We start from the raw sequence: 21,446 nt of genomic DNA, 5'->3' as shown, positions 1-21,446 counted from the left end.
GGGGGGGCTGCCTTGTTAGCCTTTGAGGCTGGAGAAGTAATGTTATCTGCAGCGACCTTGGCAGAGGAACTCTGCGGAGGAGCTGTAGCTTCAGCCTGTGAAGCCGCGATTAGGGGGGCAGTGGCTGCAGTGGCAGCTCTCGCTGTTTTGCTTCTTCTTGAGCAGCTAGGAGTGCTTTTTGCTAAAGCTTCCGAAGACACACCGCAAATCTCAGGACTAAAAAGAGACGCAAACCTCCTATTGAATCTACTTTCTCTTAACAGTAACACAAACTGACACACATTCAGAAAACCAAATAGCACCATCGTAGTTCTCTCAAAGCTGCAAGGATATTCAAAGCTCTCTAAAACATTTGCAAACTGTCCTAGCAAAAAAAAATAGTATTGTTAGTCAGCCTTTCTAAAGATTTGCTTGACCAATTAGCAAACACAGAACCATATTGCTGCTTTATCTCTCCCGGAGGCTTTTCAAGGTAAAGCAGAAATGAGTAGAAATTCATTATCAGCTGCAGTATAATGAAATAAACCAGTGCCAAACCACACAGTATCATCATGACCATTGTCCAATTTCTTGTTGTTATATAATGAATACTTCGATTCAGAAAGAAGGCCCAACACAGATAAGGAATCACCGAGCACAATGTAGAAAATAACTGATACAACTTATGCCATAGCATCTTTAAATCAATGTAATGCACTTTACCTTAATACCACTAAATAATGTCCAAAGCAAACAGACACGCAAGTATCACAAGTCTATGAGTTGGCACCGTGCCAAGAAAATTGAAAGGTACGTCAAAGCAGTAGAAAAGCCAAAAATTTCCAAATTTACCCCTTTCTCTCGCCCCACATTGGGCGCCAATTATCTGTCGAGGGTTTAGATTGCGGGGTGACAATAAAACCCTGGCAGATGTATTGTTAACCTCCTCTCCCCCTTCCCCCCTTTACCCCTCCTTCTACCCCCTTCCCACTAAGGACAGGCGATCGGGAGGAAAAGAAGGACAGAGAGAAGAGAGTTGGAAAAATTAAAAATGTTTTACTAATGCTACTAATAAGAACAGAGAAAATAATATAAAATATACAAAACCAATCTTGAAAGTCTCAGCAACTGCAGAGCTGGCACCCAAAGTCCTGGATTGGACTCTGCAGCCAACCGGAGCTGGATTCAGTCTGTCACTAGGCCTTCAGTTCACAGGGACGACTAGCAAGGTCCTCTCCTAATGTCGGCCATAAGGAAAAAGGGACGAAGAAGGAGGAAAAAGGGCAAAAGGACGAGATCCTCGTGATCTCCCACTTTTATATGAATGAAATGTTATACACCGTTGGTTAGTTTATTGGTCACCTGTTTCTCATTGCCCCTCTCGCGAGATGTGAATCTGTCCTTATGAATAAGTTAGCATTCCATGTGTCTGGTTCTCCAGGAAAATGCAGCTAATATGAAGGCTTTAGCTGACAGGCAAAATTCACTAAAAGAGAAACCTGTTTTTTAACAAAACCAGGACAGTTTTTCAAAACCTGTCCTTAAAATTTTGGATGGCAAAATTTATGTGAGCAGATCATAAATTTCAGCACTTGCTATTTCTTAGCTGTTATTTTTGTGAACTGTTTAGTCTGTGGCTGTAGTTTTGTGTAGACCTCTTGAATTACATGGAGTTGGACTTAAAAAATTGAAGCAATTTGATCACCTAAACCAAAACAGTTGCCATGACCATTTAGGACATTGAATTTTCTTCAGAGAAACATGAGAAATGGCAGGTTTGGAAGAATCTCTAGCAAAATCTCATTTGCTTATTGGTTTTGATCATCTGAGTGTTTTACACAAGGTTATCGAAGGGCTTCCAGATGATGAGGGAGAGTTGGGAAAGCTGTAGGAAGCCTTGGCATCCATTTGTGTCCTGACAACCAAGAGGACAAACCACATCCTGGTGGGCACCAAACATGGGGTAAACAGTTGGTCAAACAAAAGGATTGTCCCACTCTGTTCAGCATTGGTGCGGCCTCACCTTGAGCACTGGGTGCTGGACCCCACCATGTAAGAAGGTTGTGAAGGCCCTTGATGCATCCAGAGAGTATGAAGCTGGTGACAGAGCTGGAGGAATGTCCTGTGAGGAGCAACTAAGGACTTTGGGCTTGTTTGGAGAAAAGGAGCCTGAGGAGTGATCTCATGGCTCCCCACACCTTCCTGAGCAGGGGACATGGAGAGGGAGGTGCTGAGGTCTTCTCCCTGGGATCCAGGGATAGGACAAGAGGAAATGGTCTCAAGTCCACCAGAGGAGGTTGAGGTTGGATCTTGGGAACAATTTCTTCCCAGAAAGGGCTGTCAGGCATTGGAACAGGCTGCCCAGAGCAGTGGTGGAGTCACCATCCCTGGAGGGGTTGAACAGATGTGGAGATGAGGTTCTCAGGGACATGGGTTAGTGCCAGGGGTGGGTTAACGGTTGGAGTTGATGATCTTGAGGGTCTCTTCCAACCAAAATGATTCTCTGATTCTATATTCAGGAAACATTTCTTTACCAAGAGGATGGTCAAACCCTGGAACGGACTTCATGCAGAGGTGGTCAATGCCCCAAGCCTGTCAGTGTTTTAGATGTACTTGGATGATGCCCTTAATAACGTATTTTAACTTTTGGTCAGCCCTGAAACCATCAGGCAGTTGGACTAGATGATCGTTGTAGGTCCCTTCCAACTGAAATCTTCCTCCACTCTTCTCCTCCGCTCTTCTCCTTGTTGTTGTTGGTTTTGTTTTTTTTTCTTTTCCATTTTTTTTTTTCTCATTTACTCAGCCAATACTGAAGCTTCCTCCCTGCCTTCTCATTTGATACCAACTACTGGGCAAGATCAGACAATGCCAGGATCAGGGAAGGAAACATATTCAGTTTCCAAAAACATGAGTAGAAAAAAATCTCGAGTATCAGGTAGTTTACAGGTTTGTTCACAGATGGCAGGTTCAAATTATTTTAGGTATATTTTTATTCAAAAATACACATCATGGTTAGCAAATGAGCCTTTTCTGTATTGGTTTTGATGTTTTATTTGATTTTGGTCTTTTTTTCAATTCCCCAACCACTACGTGTAGTAAAGAAAGTGAAAAACATATAAGAACCCCACAAAAAAAAACCACCCATGGGAATAAACCCCTGAAGACATCTAAATGCCACTTTCTGACCTCAAAAGGATTGAATTTGGTGCTTTAACTTGATCCCTGTCAGTTCTGAGCATCTTTACTTACGTTAAAGATGTCCTTGGGTTTCCATGTTCATTTTCATCCAGTTTGTATTCTGGAATCACAACTGATCTGATGTGAGAGATGGAACTACCGGACAGATTCCTGGCACTTTAGTCTCTAAAATACTAATGCTAACCTCTGTTGGTTTGGATCTGAACATTTTGGGGTTCTGTGACTTCAATATCCATGATTATTTAAGACAAAGAATGTTGATAAATCAAGTTTTAACGGAGCAAATGAATTATTTTTTCTTTTAATAGATTGAAATTTCTAGAGAATATAGCTATGGTAATATTTGTGTAGTGAGAAGGCATTAGAGGAGGTTTTTTTTTTTTTATTTATTACCTCAAAAAAAAAGTGAAAGTTTATTATTATGTAAGAACATACATATATATATATATTTCAGTTGGGGTAACACAAGCCAGCCCTGATTTCCCAGACTTATGTAACCAAACACTCCACTTTTTAGCTATTAGAATTTGACACTGCAATGTTTTGTTATAAGAATTCAAAATGTTGATCAGATGGCTTTTAGTTTTTATAAGAGGGATTTATAATCTTCTTCTGGAGCAGGATTGTAGTACCATGTGAGCTAAAGTTTTGTCCTCAGAAACAGAATACATGAATAATATACACACACCATGAATCAAACATAATGTTCTTTATTTTCTGCAATATTGCTTTTTCAAATTTTTCAGTACTGTATTGTAGCTAAAGATTGCCTTTTGCTGTAAAGTAAAAGTAAAATGCCCCATAAAACATGCAGAAAACAAAAATTCCAGTAACATGTAACTGTAGATAGAGCAACTGCTGGAAAACTGATTTCAGGTGTATCAAGTCAGTCTGATTTCAAACTCAATATCCACAATTAGTCTGTGAAAGTTGGATGTAATTTTTTTATTTTAATGTACATATCTCGGGGATCTAAGTTTTGATTTTATTATTCAGGTTTAGCTTAGAGGATTTAGTGATGGAGTCGCTTAGTCTTTGATGTCCTATGTCTGCCTCAACAAGGCATGAACCCTCTGGGTGAAGTTTTTGGGAAATTTCTCCTTTTGTTTGGTAGTTAAGCCTAAATGTAATCATCACACTTTGGGGCTTAAGTCTTGTTCTTCCTGTCTATGGAGAGCATTGGCAGGGGTCAAAGATAAATTATAATAAAAAGCTCCCACAACTTCTTGATTAAAGAGTCTAACGAGATCGAAAGGTTGGAATGAGGCCTACACAGGCTTGGAATAAGGTACAATTTTCTAAGTAATGGGACTGGTAAAATATACTAAATGGACTCATGACCATTTAAATCTTCTAAGAAGCAACATTCTAAAAGATGCTCTTTAATCTGGTTTTGGAAAGCATTCTGTGGGTAACTGGAAGGGCAGACTTGTGTTTTGAGGGTTCCCCTTGGTGTGGGATCCTGGAAATACCGTTTTTTATTTTCTCCATCCCCAGCCTGTGGAGAGAAGAGCCAGGGTTGCTCAAAACATGCTGTGGTCAAAACAAAAAGGCACGATGGCTTAAGAAATTGCCTCCTTGCAGCTGTTTTCTCTTTTGAAAATTAATATATTGGCAAATGAAATGTCAAAAGGGATTGTGTGTTCCTCAACTTCCAGAGCAAAGGTAAGTAATTGACTTGAACCCAGTTGAAGACACTGGTTTTGATGAAGCCTTAGACTTGAAGCCCCAAGGATCAGCCATTGGTGAGACTCTTTTCTGGCCTGTTCCTTGCCCAAACTACACAATTTGGTCTCCTGAAAGAGTCTTTTAGCTGCACATGTCCGCTAAAGGGATTCTAGAGGGATACTGGCCCGTGAAATGCAGGCGCTTGCGGTAGGTGAACTTGTTGGCCGAGATTCAACCTCTGAAGCTATGAAATGATGGGTTTTTTGATTTAGTGAGGAGGTTCCAGCCTAGAGTTAAGGGGGTTTTTTGCTTCATGCTGCTGTAGGGATGGCAAACAGGCTGGTAGAAGCATCTCAAAGACCTGTTTTATTTATCTCACAGGATATTATGCTGCTTGAGGTATTTTTTGGAGGACTTACCACAATCTACACCCTGGGCAGACGTCCCCTGTGAGCTGGGCTATCACACTTGTGTATTTTACACCATTATACAGTGAAGTATTTTCTGTCTAAACCCTATGATAATAGATGTTTGAGGTTATATATGGTTATATATGATCTATGTGCTTAGTATTTGACTGGTGATGCAGTTTGTTGCAGGTCAACTACTCAAATTAATTAATTTTCCATGATGAGTGGGAGGATATCCTGTGAGTAGACATAGCAATAACTCTTACTCAAAAGCATCCAGAGTCAGTTAGGATGAATATTCAATCTTTTATTGATGGCTTTATCATTATTTCATGTAGTTTTTCACAAAAAAGCTCTCCAGGTCTTAAGTGCGTAACTCTGTTATGATAAAGCACCATGTTTGAGGAACTAGAACTCACTACAGGAATATTTTACCCCTGGAATCCCAGAGCAGTTCAGTAATTCCATGTGATTTTTTTCCCTTAAAGCAAGATTTCAGTTTCCATGAAAATCAGTTCAATTTTGTGAATACTCTCAGGGGTTTTTATGGTAAACTTTGTAAACCTGGTTCAGACACATGCATTTATATTTTCAAGGTGAACTGAGAGAGGCAAAAAACTTCTTAATGCATTGTCAACCCTCCAAAAATAAAAATAAAATTAAAAAACAATTTATTTGATTTCCAACTTGGTGAGTTCCCTTTGCAGTAGTGACAGAAGCAGCATCTGAACCCAGGTGAACAAATTCATTTTATGTGAAACCGCTCCATTGCTTGCTCAGCAGCTTCCATTGACTCTTGGCACAAAACCTGAGGACATGAAACCATGAATTAGCTTTCTCAAAGGCAAATACCTCTTTTTTTCTGTTCTGTTTTTTCTCCCTTTGCCCTTGTCTTGCAGCTATACCTGCCGCCACTTGCGGAGACGTGTATGTCTTGGACAAACTGTATTTTCCCCACTCCCTCTGCTCCACACTGCAGCATTGCTTCTTGACCCGCAGTGACAATGGAGAGGAACTCTTGTCTTTAACTTGTTCTCACATTCTCAGATCCTATGCTGCCAGGTTATTAACCTCTCTGCTCTCCATTCACTGCATGCTGCACGTTCCGTGACTGATCTGTGCATGTTTGGGTTTTTTTTTCAGTAAACTGAAAAATGACATTAAATTGTTAAGGGGATGGTTTGGGTCTTCATGGCATCCTTGATGCATATCCTAAAAAAATCTGGTGGAAATGGGAGTCTAATAATAGCTTGTTGTTGTTTTTGTTGTTGTTAATAATAATAATAATAATAATAATAATAATAATAATAATAATTTAGAACACAACTTCTGAAATTAATGTGTGGCCTTTGGAAGTTTTTAATGCTTTTGATGTTCAAGTATTTTAATCCTATTCCAAAGCTATGACTTAAGAACATAAACTGTGATTCCCAAAGCTTCCATAGTTCATTTGGAATTAGTGCAGAGATATAATTTGTCATACATGTAAGTCTCTAATACTCTAATACTAATATGCCTCTTATTTTGGTGACACTGTCTCTACAAATTGCTTTTCAAGAATGGGTATGATAGAACTTTGCCCTCAAGTTCAGTAAATTGTCATGGCACTTAATGATAAATTAAGATAGATCTGTCTGTTTTTATATGCCTGATCGGTTTTGATTATTCAGAATAAGAACAGTGAGAATCCATCAGCCCAAAATGACAATATAAAATCCTTGTTCGTGATGCAGAGTTATAGACGTTCTACAAAAACTGTAAAATAGCAGGAAATTTAAAAATAAATTCTACTTGCAATACCCAACTGTTTTCTCTAAGCTGTTTACTCCAAGTTAAAATTAAGTTTTACTATTTCACTGTTGATAATTAAATATCTTAACCAAGACACTATAGAAGTTTTAGGAAAACAAGGAATAAAATGTGAAGATGGAAAGCAGCCAGGGTGGAAATGCAGCTTCCCAGCGTACAATAGCAACAGACCACACAGGAAATATGAGTAAAACCAGCTTGATTGTCAAGTGAAGAAAATCTGACAACAACAACAACAACAAAGAAGTTTTATAGTAGTACATCATGATGGAGAGTTACGCTGAAGGATCTCAACAGGAGATGAAAATTGAGACATCCCAGGGGCATTTTCCAGATTAATTCGGAACAGGGGTATGGTATTAAAGTAGGCAAAACACTAAGATTTCAAAGGGATTATTTAAAAATGAATAATAATAATATTGAAGGCAGTCCACACCAAAAGCTTGTTTAAGATAGAATCTGAAAACATAAAATAAATAGCTTAATTATTCCAGCTTGTTTCAGTGAAATTGCTGCAACATTGGCAAAATCATCCTTGGGAAGCAAAGTGGCTTTATTGATGAAAATAAACACTGATAATAATATATATATTTTCCTATAACAAGCTTGTGAAGTTTTTAGAGCAAAAAGTTCATCTAGTTGGTCCCCATACTGAAACAGATAAATAGTTTACTGGTATTACTTTCTAACATGGGAGTTGTGCATCAGTTGAGATATATTATTATTATGATATTTTTTATATATCAGCTCACAAGATTGTAAAATCTCATGTTTTCATTCCAGGCTATCCTTTTATGAGATAGGAGGAGGATGGAGTATTTGAAATAGAACTTGCTGCTAGGAAAATATCTAGGTAGGAGTTTTTAGTGGCTAATTTCTGGTAATATATGATTAGAAAAGTGTGCACTTAGGAAACTTGCCTGCGTAAGTCTTTAAAGGGCATTAAATAAAGTGGCATAAATGGAGGTGTCAAATAAAAAAGGGTTTTTTTGTGAATCCGTGCATTCATCCCAAATTAAGTTCTGCAGTAATTTATCCTGCTTAGAGAAGAGATGGAATACAGAAATTACTAAATGCAGAGAATTAATTATGGTCATTTATAAATCACGACCCTCCCATCCTCCCATACATTACTATTGTACCTTTAATTTGGAGATGGGGAGAGGAACAAAGGAGAGAAGGTAAAGGTGACTTTGGAATTATGGCACTGACTAATTAATAGAAGTTAATAACCACTTTTAAAACAAAGAAGACACAATACCTTTTTTTTTTTTGTGCATTAGCATAACATAAATATTGAGCCTGGGATTGTCATCTGTCATTGCTACTGTCTAATAATTCAGTTGTGGCCATGCTATTTATTGATTATTGCACTAATTGTGCTTAGAGATGTGAAATATCTCCTCCCATTCTTACCATTATGGTTTTCCATTGAATTACATGTTTGTTGTGTGATGTTTTAACGATTGTGTTTACTTTTTTATTTTAAACCTATTTGGGTTGCAGTTCATCTCCAGAAATTTCTTTTTGAAAATGAACCAGGCTTAGCGCATGGACTAGTGAGAAGCAGTGATTTGTTTGGGGATGCCAAACAAATTAAGGACAGTTTTATTTTCATAGCCAGCTTGACATGGGAAATATGGTTTTGCTGAGCTTTGGAAACTGAGTAAACACACTCACGAAGCAGCAGAGCAAAAGAAAAAATTATATGGATTCATTTGGATTCAGAAAATTTTAAAAAATATATATTATGTCAAATTTACACAGTTTACCCATTTTTTGATATCTTTTGTAACTTAATGCTAGGTTTGTTTCAACAGCAAAATAATAATAATAATAATAATAATAGGAAGAAGAAGAAGAAGAAGTTAAAACTCCCTTTCAGAAGTGTCTGAAGCCTGTAGAGAATGAGTTTTGCAACCACTCTCCTCCCAGGCCATCAAAAGTCGATGGAATTATTCATTTACATTAATTTAAGAATGTGCAGCCTTTGCAGGATCAGGGCCTTGGAAGTCAACTTTGAAAAATACTGCTAATTATTATACTAGAAATGTTTCTATTGCTGCAATGCACTGGTGAATTACTGCATAAAATTAATTTTTATTCCCTTCAAGAGACCCTTCAGCCTTCTGAAAACTGGTCTTTTTCTATTTTCCCACTTTTTCCACTTAAAGCACTCAGTTATTTATCACTTCTGTATATAATTTCTATCACTTCTGTGTGACATTTTAAATATTAACCGCCAAATATTGATCCTTGCTTCACCTGGGAGAGCTGGTGTTGAAAGCGTTCCCCATGTAAAGAGCATTACTGAGAAATAATATTAATTACAGTTATATTATAAACATCGAGTATGTGGGACAACATATAAACACAACAATCAACAGGACAAGCAATATTATTTTGAATTTAATGATTATTTTAATGGGAAAATTGAGTAAAAATTAATGTGTCTGCAAAGAAGTCGCCCAAATGGAGTGAAGTTGGTGTAGGTGGATTCCATCCAAATGGTGTGTACAAACAAAAATCTCATTATAAATTAGTGTAAGAAGATGAAATTGCTTGAGAATGAGACAATTTCCAAAGGTAACAAAATCTTATTTCTGCAGGAAAATTATGTGTGAGTCTTCTATGAGGTCTCAGTCACAGGACCTGTTGAAAAACTTTCTCGGTGAATAACTCCATAAAAATCTGTGAGAGAAGGAAAATTATTTGTGATGTAGCCACTGGACCTTATCAGAAAGGGTTTTTAAGTCTTTAAGTTTTGAATGACAGCTTGTTTTTTTTCACTTTTCATGAATAAACCCACTCCTTTCATGGGATTAGAAGCAGAATAATGAAAATAGAGTCTGGACCCCTCACAGGCGAGGAAAAGCTTCATTTAATTTATCACTAAAGCAAACTGTTTTTGGAATGGTAAATAATTTAGTTTAAAAATGTTAATTGGCACCTATTCAGGGATTACAATATCGTGGTGTTATCACGAAATTTAATTATGGGTTGATTGGGAAATTGTTCTTATTATTGAGACATACGGCGTTATTCATCCGGATTTTAATGTTGAAGTTGGAAATTGCGCATTTTTGCAACAATTAACATTTTTCTCTTAATGTTATTGTCTGTACACTGAAAGATTCCAACTGCTGCAATTACCGCCATTTAACCTAAAGACTCAAAGATGGTAATTTTCCTAATGGGTGTAATATTAATTTTACTTTTTATTTTTAATGTAAACCCATTGCTGTTATAATCATTGATTTCAGTGGTTACAGTACGTACATTTTAAATTTCAGTTCTAGGTAGTCCATGGAACAGCTGACAAAATTTAATTAACTTCCTTAAGAAGTAAATAAAACCAAGAATAAGTAAAAATGGGCAAAGGAAAAAAGGCACAAGCTACACTAATATTACTTTGAGGATGCAGGTTGATTTGATACTACCAGGATGCTGAGATTTCTATAGAACAGCCTATGAAAACAGATATTTTTATGAAAAAAAAAAATTAAAATGGTCAGATGCCTTGTTGAATTAATATAATTGAATGTTTTCTTGCGTTTTGATTGTGATTTTTAGTCAACTGCTGGTAGGTTTATTGACCGCTTGGGGTTTTTTATTATTGAAATATCATTTTACACTTAACATTGAGTGACTTAGCAGAGGGGAAATTGTTTATAAATTATTCCATTAGAAATTGTCTTCACGCTGCACAGCATATCAATCAAAAATACAGTGTCATAAAAAAAATCAATGCTATGGGTATTTGGTGAGTGAAAAATTGCCTGGCTTATAGTTCTCAAAATGCAATTTAACAAGATGCTCATCAAGTGTTTGCGCATCTAGTGGGAACCCTTGCCCATTGCTTCTTTAACTCTTACACTATTTAAAATTATGTATCCAGAAGATGATTTTTTTTAGGGAAGCAGGGATCAATGAAAGGGAAAGCTTGGATATCAAAAATTAACAGTAAACCTGGTGCAAATGCAGTGTATTTTCATGGAGCCCATAGAATTTTGTGTGTGTAGGTCATGCTCTAGAGAGCGTTAACTTTGAAAGGACTTGGAGGCATTTTAGGGCAATTTTACACGTTTACTCAGAAATTATGTGGAAGATTAAGGGTAAATAAATTATTTAATAAAGGACTTTTTAGTTTGTAAAAGTAGAATGTTCTCCGGTCGCTCGAAATTGAAGCAAAACTGATTGAGACTGGTTCATATTTGTTGACAATGGTGGGTGATTCACTGGAATAGTTTAACAAGGACTCTGGATTTCCCAAGATTGGAATTTTTAAGTGAGACTGGATTTTTTTCCTAAAAGATACATCCAAGTCCAGCCACAGCAATTGGCCTTGTAGGAGGTGGTAGCTGAGGGAATTCCTATGGCAAGCTGATTCAAGTGGCGACTTTTGGCATTAAAAATCAGAATTACAGGCAAATTGCCATGCAGGATTTTGTTGTTTTGTTTGCCTTACATATTTCTTTAAAATACTGTATTTTAATTCAGAATTTTCCTGTTACAAATGTTATTTTCCCGAGGTGATCTGACCCATATAGTATAAAACAGCACAGGTGGCCAAAACACTACATTCTCATGCACAAAAAAAAATTAAATTGAAATAATAAAATTACAAGAGCTATGTTCTTTCTATAAAAAATAGTCATTATTCCTCCCACCCTGGTAAAAATTTGCCACAGACACAATCTAGATGCATTCTGCCACATTAGCATGTGAAATTAAAATGCATCTCAATCAGATGGAATTATTTTTAATTGAATGCTTATGAGCCCACGTTCCCATGAGATGAAATTGGAAGAAAACGACTTTCACACATTTTCATTGTAGCGTTATGTTCGGAGTCCGGGGGTTTTGCGTTCCTATGTAATGTCTGGCGATTAATCAGGATTGGGGAGGGTGTCTTGTTCTTTTAGAAGTATGTAAATAAGCTATTGTTTAGAAACTAAAAAGAGAAATATTGTATAGCTTGCCTGAGGAGTTCAGGAGAATGCTAAAAAATGAATGGCAGACTGAACAGAGTTTAATAGTTTATAGCTAAAAGCAGAAAGAATTTATGCTCATACAAGCCAATCTTCTGCTTAGACCAAAAAACTTTACTGGGGTTCAGCTCCTTTGTAGTATCTGCTGTCTTGGGTGCAGAACATGTCCTCTTGGGTGCAAAACATCTCCTTGGGTGCTGAACGTCCCCCTCCTCTTGGGTACTGAATGTCATCTTCTGGGTGCAGAACGTCTCCCTCCTCTCAGGTGCCAAATGTCTCCTCTTGGGTGTAGAAAATTGCTTCTAGAAGCTTCAATAATTCATTGTCATTGGCAAGATGAGCACATGGTGGATACTCTTTGTTTTGTCCATCTAGATCATCCATTGTTATCTCTTCTGGTTTCCCAGCCAGCATTGCACGAACTTTTGCCTAGTGAAAATATGAAATTGTTGCCTAAAATATGCAATTATCACCTAAATATAGAAAATTATTCACTTAGAAAATAACAAACATATGTTACCCATTCTAAACATCTTCCAATTTGTCAAATCAAAGCAGAGATTCTCACCAAAGGTTCATTTTGACTTATGAAGTCCTTGTCATCATGAGTTCTCCTTGCAAATCACCAGGCTGCAGCTGGAAGAAAATCACTTGGAGACAGAGTTGTAAGTGATTAAGGGATTCAAATAATGTTTATGAACAGTGGTGATGAATTTTTGGCAAAAGACTCTGAAGAACAAAAGCAACAAGAGATATACATTGATGTAGGAAACAAGACATTGGCTTTGAAGTTTGGATGCAAAATATCCCACTCCATAAAATGGAGAAATTTTATGTAGAAATTTTTAATTCAGCAGGAATTTTAATTCATAAACCCAAGAATCAATAGTGCAGTTAAACAAAAAAATTAAAAAAAAAAGAAAAAAAAAAAAGGAAAAAGAAAACTCCAGAACATACTCTTAATATTGTAGGTGACTTTTGCTTGAAATATAAAAATATAATTTGGTTAGTGGGATATTGTGTGTCTGAGCTAGTTCTTCCCTAGTTGTTCCCTATGTACTGGCTGACTTCAGGATAATTAATGTTTAATTTAAAAATGATGAGTCCGAGAGATAAACATCATATAGTAAAATCCAGATTTTTTCGTTTTGATTTTATTTGGTTTGGTTTCTTTGTTTGTCTGAGGTTTTTTGTTTGTATTTTGTGTATGTGGGGTTTTTTGGTGTATTTTTTTAATTTTAATTTTTAATATTATTTATTTAATATTTGATTAACAATCTACGTCATTAGAAGCATCATCCTCCTGGTTTTTCTAGAGTAGTTCCAACCTGTTTTAACAGAGTTGTAACTGCTAAAGACTTGGCAACCGGCCTCTGGATTCATTCATACCAATCTAAATGACACCAAACATTCCACTTTTGCAGAATTAATAACTCTATAAGGACTATTTCTTCTGTTCTTTCCATCTCCAGTTTTTAACAAGAACGTCAAACTACAAGAACTGTTGTTTCTTCTCACATGTTGGTATTGCCGTTCCTCACTGCGGCATGTTTCACCGAGAAATGCAGAGGTGGATTAAAAAAAAAAAGGGGGGGGGGGAAGAAATGAATCAGTTTTGGATTTTAATCCCTGGGATGTCGGGCTCGAGAGCTCTGAGCTCTGTTCCAAAGTGGTTTTTTTGTTCTTTCGTGTTTGTATGCTGAATTTATGAGAAAACAGGGATGAGAATGCTCCCACTGCACCGTCCGTGCATCAGCAAAACCAGTGGGAGAGGAAAATCAGAATAACCACAATTGGTTTCCAGAGATGACTAATCCTGCAGCCCCAGGGTAACCTCTAGGACACTGATTAGCGTTTGGCATTTCTTCTAAATGCTGGAAAAGTTTTCTGGGGCATCAGCCAAACTGAAAACGAGTTCAATATGGGGATGCTAATGAAAGAAGATTGAAGAGTTTTCATTTAATTTTCCTGCCTGTATTTAGTTAATTCAAATAATTTTAGGTGCCTTATGAGCAGGATCACATATGTTCCTTATTAGTTATCAAAACATTTTATGAAAGGAAAATCTGATTTTCTAGGTGGGATATAATAAGGTAGCCCTAAGAGATGTGACCCATCAGGCCAAGTTTAATGTCAGGAATAGTGGGATAAATTTTTTTTTTTACCTCCAGTTGGTGGAAAATCTAAGCCTTAGATTTTTATAAGCTTGCGTGGATCAAAGTTCACCCCAGCTTTGTGGTCTTTCTCCGAGAAGTGAACCTCAGAGGAACCTCTACTGAAGGTGAACCTCTACCCTCCTTACGTGTAAACACCACTAAAGCTCTTGGTGTGTGTTTGGTAGGACACGGTCCTACCAAGAGCTGAGCTTTCTTAAATCTGAGTTTTACTATGAACTCTGCTGTGATTGCTCCTGGATTTTGCAGAGCAGTTTTAAGAGAATTCAACAAAGATATTTTACTTTTCTCCACTTTGCAAGAAGATGCGACTCCTTAGAGTGGCTTTCAAAATGGTGTTCACCCAGCAGAAATTAAAAATTGGTGATTATTAAAAAAAAAAAAAAAAAAATTAGATCTTTCTGATGCTGCATTCTTCTAATTAATCATCAGCCCATTCTCTCACTACTGCAGGATTTTACCTTAAAATATATTTCCTGTATTCCTGAAGCACTTTATAGCACAATTGTGGCTTTGATGAATCTTCCGCGTAATTTGCTGTTCGTTTCTGGCAGATAGCCATTCTTGCATTTTGTAGTTTGCTGCAATGTTTAACCATGCTTGTGGAAATTTTGGGGGGGTCACCAAATGGCTGAGTTTGGAAGGAACCTCTGGAGATTGTAGAACTGGTTGCCCAAGTCTGTGTCCAGTAGACTTTTAATATCTCTAAAAATGTTGACTCCACAAACTCTCTGGGTAACTTGATTTTTTTTCCTTATGTTGAAATGCAATTTCCTGTATTTCAATTTGTGCCCATTTCCTCTTGTCCTTTCTCTTCTTTGTCTTCTTTACACCCTCCCATCAGATATTTGTACACATTGAGATCCCCTCAAGCCTTTTCTTCTCCAGATTAATCAGTCTTAGGTCTCTCAGCTTCTTTTTTTACCCGTCAGATGCTCCAATCACTTAATCATCTTTGTGGCTCTTTGCTGGATTCACTCCAGCATGTCCATGTTTCTACTACTGGGGAGCCTAGTGATCCAGATAAGATGTCCCCAGTGCTGAGCACAGAGGAAGGGTCACTTCCTGCCATGGGCTGGCAATGTCTTGGTTGGACATTGACTTTTCTTTACTGTGAGAACACATTGCTGGCCTACATTCAACTTGGTGTCCACCAGGACCCTTAGATCTTACTGATTTGCCTTCAATGTGCGAGATCTGATATTTCCCTTTGAGGTTTCTGTTGACCTGTTTCTCCAACCTCTCCAGGTCCTCCTGAATCTCAGCACAACCATCTGGTCCATCAACCTCTCCTCCCAGTTTTCTATCACCTGCAAACTCGCCGAGGGTTATCCTTGGAGGTATTGGTTCCTCAGAACTAGTAGATCCACCTATTCCCTTAAATTCATAGATTAAAAAGGCCCAATGCCATGCTGTGAATTTTGGGGTTGTCCTATGCAGGGCCAGGAGTTGGACTCAATGATCCTTGTGGGTCCTTTCCAACTCAGGACATACTATGATTTTATTTAAAAGACATGTAGGTGTGGCGCTCAGGGACATGGTTTAGTGGTGGACTTGACAGTTGATGGTTAGACTTGATGACCTTCAAGGTCTTTTCCAACCTAAATTATTTGATTAATTAAGGTGTTCAAGAGATTGGCCCCAGAATCACCACATGGGTTCCACCACCCATGACCAGCCTCCAGCTGGACTTTGTGCCATTGACCATTGCTCTCTAAACCCATTTCTTTAACCAGCTTTTTGTCCACCTCCTTGTCCACTTCTCTACCTTCTACTTCACCAGTTTGTCACTACTTGGCTCAATTGGAAAATACTATGATTATCTTGATTTTTCTTCTGAGAACCATGATACTTTTTGTATATTCAATCACATTTGTGAATTACCTTAGTGTCCAGCATAGTTTTGGCCACAGATTAAACCAGCGAGATTGTGAAAACTCATCTTTGCTTGACTTCGGTTGTCACCTGGAGAAATTTAAATTGTGAAAGGTATTTGTATGTGTCTCGAAACACATATTGTGTCTTTAGAGACATGGTTTAGTGCTGGAATTTGGCTATGGTTGGACTAAATCTTGATGGTCTCTTCCAACCAAAAGGATTCTATGATTTTATTCTGAATATCCCAGTTTGTATTTGGTCCTGTGCTGTAGTTTTCTCATTTTTTTTTCCCCAAGATGAAGGGGAATTAACATCCCATCCCATGAGGGTTGTAGTTTTTGTACAATATACAATAGATAATGGTTGGTGTTTGCTTTATCATCTTGCTAAATCTATTCTTGGAAATGTTTGCTTTGCTTTGGAAAAAAACACAAAATGAGCTGGAACATCACAGAATTTTGTCTTTTTAAAAAGTACATTTTGGGGAGGGCATTTTTTTTAAGAATTTGTGAGGATTTTTGAATTGATAGAGGCAGAAAGAATCACACAGGGGAATAAGACATAAAAAATGGAGTGGGAGGTAAAGAGCAAAAGCTCAACCTCTTTTTGCTGTGAGAATGAGGTTTAATTTCCAAATAAATTGAAGACAATGTAAATTTAATTACTGTGCAACTTGAGGCACTGGGGCTTAAATATATATCATGTTGGTTTTGAAGATGGAAAAATATTGCACAACTGCAAGTATGCTGAAATGAATCATTAAATCTAATTTGGATCAGTTTTCCCACCGATCACAAGACTTAAAAGCAATAAAATAACCTCTCTTTAGAATGACAAATTCAGTAGTGAATAAGGTAATTTAGAATGACATTATATGTGGGAAATAATGACCTTTTTCCTACTGAAAAATAATAACTTTGAAGTGTTACTTAAAATAAAATCTGCTTTCTCTTACTTAAGGGCTCTTTGTGCTAATGTAGTGTTTCTAAATCTTACCAGTAACATCCGTAACACCTTTTTTTAACAAAATTAACATTTGAGCTCTGTCAAGGTTGGATTATGAAACATGGGCAAGACATTTGTTGCTAAATATAGAAAGTATTTTTGTAAAGATGAAGGAGAGGGTCAAAGACTGGGCTCCTTCCATAAGCCAAGTTATTTGCACAGGTTGTTTTTCCCTTTTATATTATTTAAGAACCATAGAACATGGAGGAGAAAATCACTGAACTCCTGAAATTTAAGATGTGATATTAGGAAGGACAGCTTGACTGTTCATGATAAAGATGTATGGGAAATAAAGTAGATTAAAGACCCTGGCATTATTTCTAACACACCCATAGGAATGGACATGGGGGCTCTTGAGGGGCTCTAGAAAGAAATAAAAGAAATAGAAAATACTGAACAACAGGAATTAATAAAAATTAGCATCCTTGATAAATATTTCTTTCAATGCTGTATGTATTTTTCAGGATGAGAAGCCCTCTTTTTAATTTCCTATCTATTTTGACATGAATTTTCCTTTGGAAAGAGGTTTTTTGTGACTGGCTACATTTTGCAGGTTTATATCTAGAGACATAAATCCAGAAAAATGTAACAAAAGAGGATTGATGTTGACGTTACAATGAAGGATATAGACAATTTTTCCTTGGGATATATATTTTTAAAGTCCAGTGTTGTGCTTTTACAGGAACTGTTTAGTAATAGAGATGAAACTTGGTCTTGGTGTTGAAAAATATTTAATATATTACATTATCTAACATTATCCTGCATTTGTCTTTTGTTTTGCATATAATATTTTGAAAGAGACTGAAATGCTATATATATATAAAATATATACACATAGGCAGGTATACATATGTATATATATAGCATATATATATATAAAAATATGTGCATACATTATATTATGCTAAATATTGTAGTGTGAATTTTGAGTTCATGATACAGTATCATACAGTATCATATTCAGAAAGGAATGCATAAGTAAAATTTGAAAATTGCCTAGAAATTCTGTATTTGCTGGTTTGAATACACATTGTGATAAACTCAAGCCCATATATTGTTTTACTACATAAAAAAATTTGCCTTGATCAACATCAAATTTCACTCAAAGTTTAGTAAATAAGAGCTTAAGGTTGTCTGTGAAGTTTTAATTCAGCATCTTTGTTTCAAAAGCAAAAACATGATCTTTAATTAAGTGACTACGTGGGTTTTTTTGTTCTGAAGCAGTGTCATTCAGTAAATGGAGCAATATTCACTTTAAAAAATCATCTTTATTCTGTGTGTGGCCTGTAGTAGATCGCAGTCTGGTTATCGAATTTGTGCTTTAATACGATGTGGAATTAGGAAGATACTGTTTCTAGGTGCTGCTTCTCATCCTCACCTGACTCGAAGTACAATTATAAGGATGTTATTTGGCATGTCAGACAAAAGGGGAATGAGATTATCTGTACCAAGATCCAAGGGAAGGATTTTATTGCCTTCTGTTCCTTTTATTTCTCTAGCAATAGGAGCATCCATTTCCCAACACGCATTGGAAAGCGACCACGAGCTGCCTAACAATTTATGCCTTTGCTTGAAAAATATGTTTCTCTGCTCACTGCAAATTAAACTCTGGGATTAATTTTGTAAATATTTACTTTTTATCTCACCACATCCATGTGTTTTTTTCTAGTCTCTTTGTCTTTTCGATTCCATTTTAACAGGAAATCCTGTTTGTTAATGTGAAGCCTCCATTAACTGTTCAAAGTCGCTCCTGAATGTGCTTGTGATACTTTTGCCACAAGGGTACAGTGACTGTGTGGTTTTCTACTTAGTAATAAGAAAGTTCCTTTAGGAGATGGAATTTGCAACATCTTTATAACACATAAATTCTAGATATCTATTCATATGTAAGCAGTGGCAGATAAAATAATTCTCTTTAAAATTAATGAGAAGCTTCTGTCGTGAGCTAAAGATATCTTGAAATACTTAATTTCTTACGATCAAGGACTGTAGAATTAAAAGCAGTTTTTAATGCTGGATGTTTAATAGGAAGATGGGATAGAAATCATTTGTTTACCCAGGTTACGTTAAAATTATTTGCGATGCTTTGGGATTTGCCCTGAAATAACCAGCAGCTGAGTCACAGCCTGTTTCCAAGGGAACACAAATTTACGTTTTTGAGACAAGAAAAGTCAAAAAAAAGTAAAAAAAAAAATGTCTGATCACTGTCAGAATGTGGCAAAACCAGCCTCAGGTGGACCTTTTGCTACCCAGGAGAAGCCCTTTCCATCCTTTCAACACTCTTTAGTGAGTAAGTCCGTCGGTGATGCTCATAAAAACTGTTTTATTTGCATCCATGACCTTGATGGAGGTTTCACACCCAAAATCTCTTGGTTTCACATCATTTCCACAAGCCAGAGGAACCTAATAGTAAATATAGCCAAGCTTAATTCAAGCAGAATTTACTCACGCTTCAATTTACAAGATTAAAAATAAAGATATAAAGTACATTCATATTTTCTCCTTAGCAATTTGATATCTTAATTGGTTGGCTTCTTATTCCAGGGATCTGAAATTTCTTCCAGGCCTTAAAGCTGGGCTCAAATAAATAAAACCAAGTGTCCCTGTGTGGAGTCAACTGCCCCAGATAGTCCTTGGAGTTCTTGTTATTTCTATTTGTGTGTCATAATAGCTTGGATAATTCAAATTCAAAATGCCTCAAGGGCTCTTCAGTAGTAATGGGCATTTGGGGACTTCATGTTTTGTTTTTTTTTTCTGAACTTCTTTACATTAAATGAATGAATTAATTAAAAAATAGGTCCTGTAATTCATTAAAAAATAGGTCACAGCCAAGCAGTGTTCCTTGCACATACAGGAATTAAGGTATGGTTTTAAGACGTCAGGTTTCAAAACAAAGATATTTTTAGAGCTTGCTATATAAAGGAGTTTGTTGTTTTTTTTTCTAATATGTTTGTGGTGTTCATTCAGGCATTGTAAAATCCTATTGTTTGAGGAATATTTGCCTAACATGGTTTTGGTGTTTAGGGTTTATAGTTAATTCTTTAAAATGGAGAACAATAGTCCATGTGGCATGTATATGAGAGCAGAGGGAATGAACAACATGGAGTATTGCTGAATTGCTTGAGAACATTCCTCATAAATTTTTGTTTGTTTTTTTTTTTTACATCACCAAATAGTGTTTTGTGTTTGCATGCTGTTCTATTTATTTGCAATATACTTCTGAAGTAGGAGAGTGAGGAGAAAATATTCACAACGTCTGAATTTTCAAGCTTCAAATAAAGTACGTTGAGCACTGCAAATTACTTATGTACTCAACACATATAGAATATTTTAAAATATTCAGATAATTGATTTTTTTTTCCCTTGAGAAGCTCACCAGTGATTTGAATTGGCAGATGTTCAATCCTTATTCCTTTTTTTCTGTCATATAACTCGATCTCGCCTTCCTCTGTTCATCTACTCCGTTTGTCTCCCACTCTGTGACTCCTGGTTTTCAGCCTCAAAGGTTGTTCCTGTCTTCCCCCTTCTAAAGTTGTAGCTTTTTTTTTCTCTTATTTTTTTGTTATTTCTTTACAGAATATACTCCTCTTGCCCTTAATGCTGCTGATACCTTTGCCAGTTTTACCTTTGCCAGATGTATTTTAATGCGACAAAACCTATAAATACAATTAATTGAGTTGTCTCCCAAGAGGATTTGTTGTCTGCATCTTTCATCAGATCATGTAGCATGGAAAAAAAATTAAAATATATGGAAGTTATATAGTAGTGTTACCTCCATCTCTTTTGATTTAGTACATATAGACCATTACTAAATGCATATAGGAACAGAAGAGACCACTTTGATCATTGAGTCTGACCTCTAACATAACGCAGACCAAAGACACAATTAATTCCTTCTTCTGGGCTGAAGTTGCTGTGGTTGAAATAGAACGGAGCTTTTAGGAAAACAGCCAGTCTTGATTTAAGGACTTTCATTGCTGTCCTAACCCATTGACTACCCTCCCCATTAGAGCCACACCACGTTGTCCATAGGTTTGTCCATTCTCCCCAATGTGGAGGGATTCCAGGAGCAGCCTGAAGCTGAGGGTTGACCCCATAGAATCCCAGACTGGTTGCGGTTGGAAGGGACCTCTGGAGATCATCCAGTCCAACCCACCTGCTAAAGCAGGGTCACCAGAGCAGATCACACAGGAATGTGTCCAGGTGGGTTTGAATGTCTCCAGAGAAGGAGACTCCACAGCCTCTCTGGGCAGCCTGTTCCAGGGCTCTGGCACCTCACAACAGAGAAGTTTCTCCTTATGTTTAGATGGAACCTCCTGTGATTCTGTCTGTCC

At 36.8% G+C, this 21,446-nt stretch overlaps 1 protein-coding gene across 1 annotated transcript in view; it reads left to right on the top strand.

The window, feature by feature from the left end:
• The window catches only part of LOC135577008 (dymeclin-like), a 225,210-nt gene that overhangs the window by 124,806 nt on the left and 78,958 nt on the right, over nucleotides 1-21,446 (top strand). Inside the window, 2 exon segments of the mRNA XM_065044447.1 lie at nucleotides 6,152-6,178; nucleotides 6,180-6,317. Of these exon segments, the coding sequence (XP_064900519.1) occupies nucleotides 6,152-6,178; nucleotides 6,180-6,317 (165 nt within the window).

The sequence above is a fragment of the Columba livia genome, chromosome W (genome assembly GCF_036013475.1).
Source record: "Columba livia isolate bColLiv1 breed racing homer chromosome W, bColLiv1.pat.W.v2, whole genome shotgun sequence".
NCBI classification, from domain to species: Eukaryota; Metazoa; Chordata; class Aves; order Columbiformes; family Columbidae; genus Columba; species Columba livia.
This window is presented reverse-complemented; position numbering and strand designations above follow the sequence as displayed.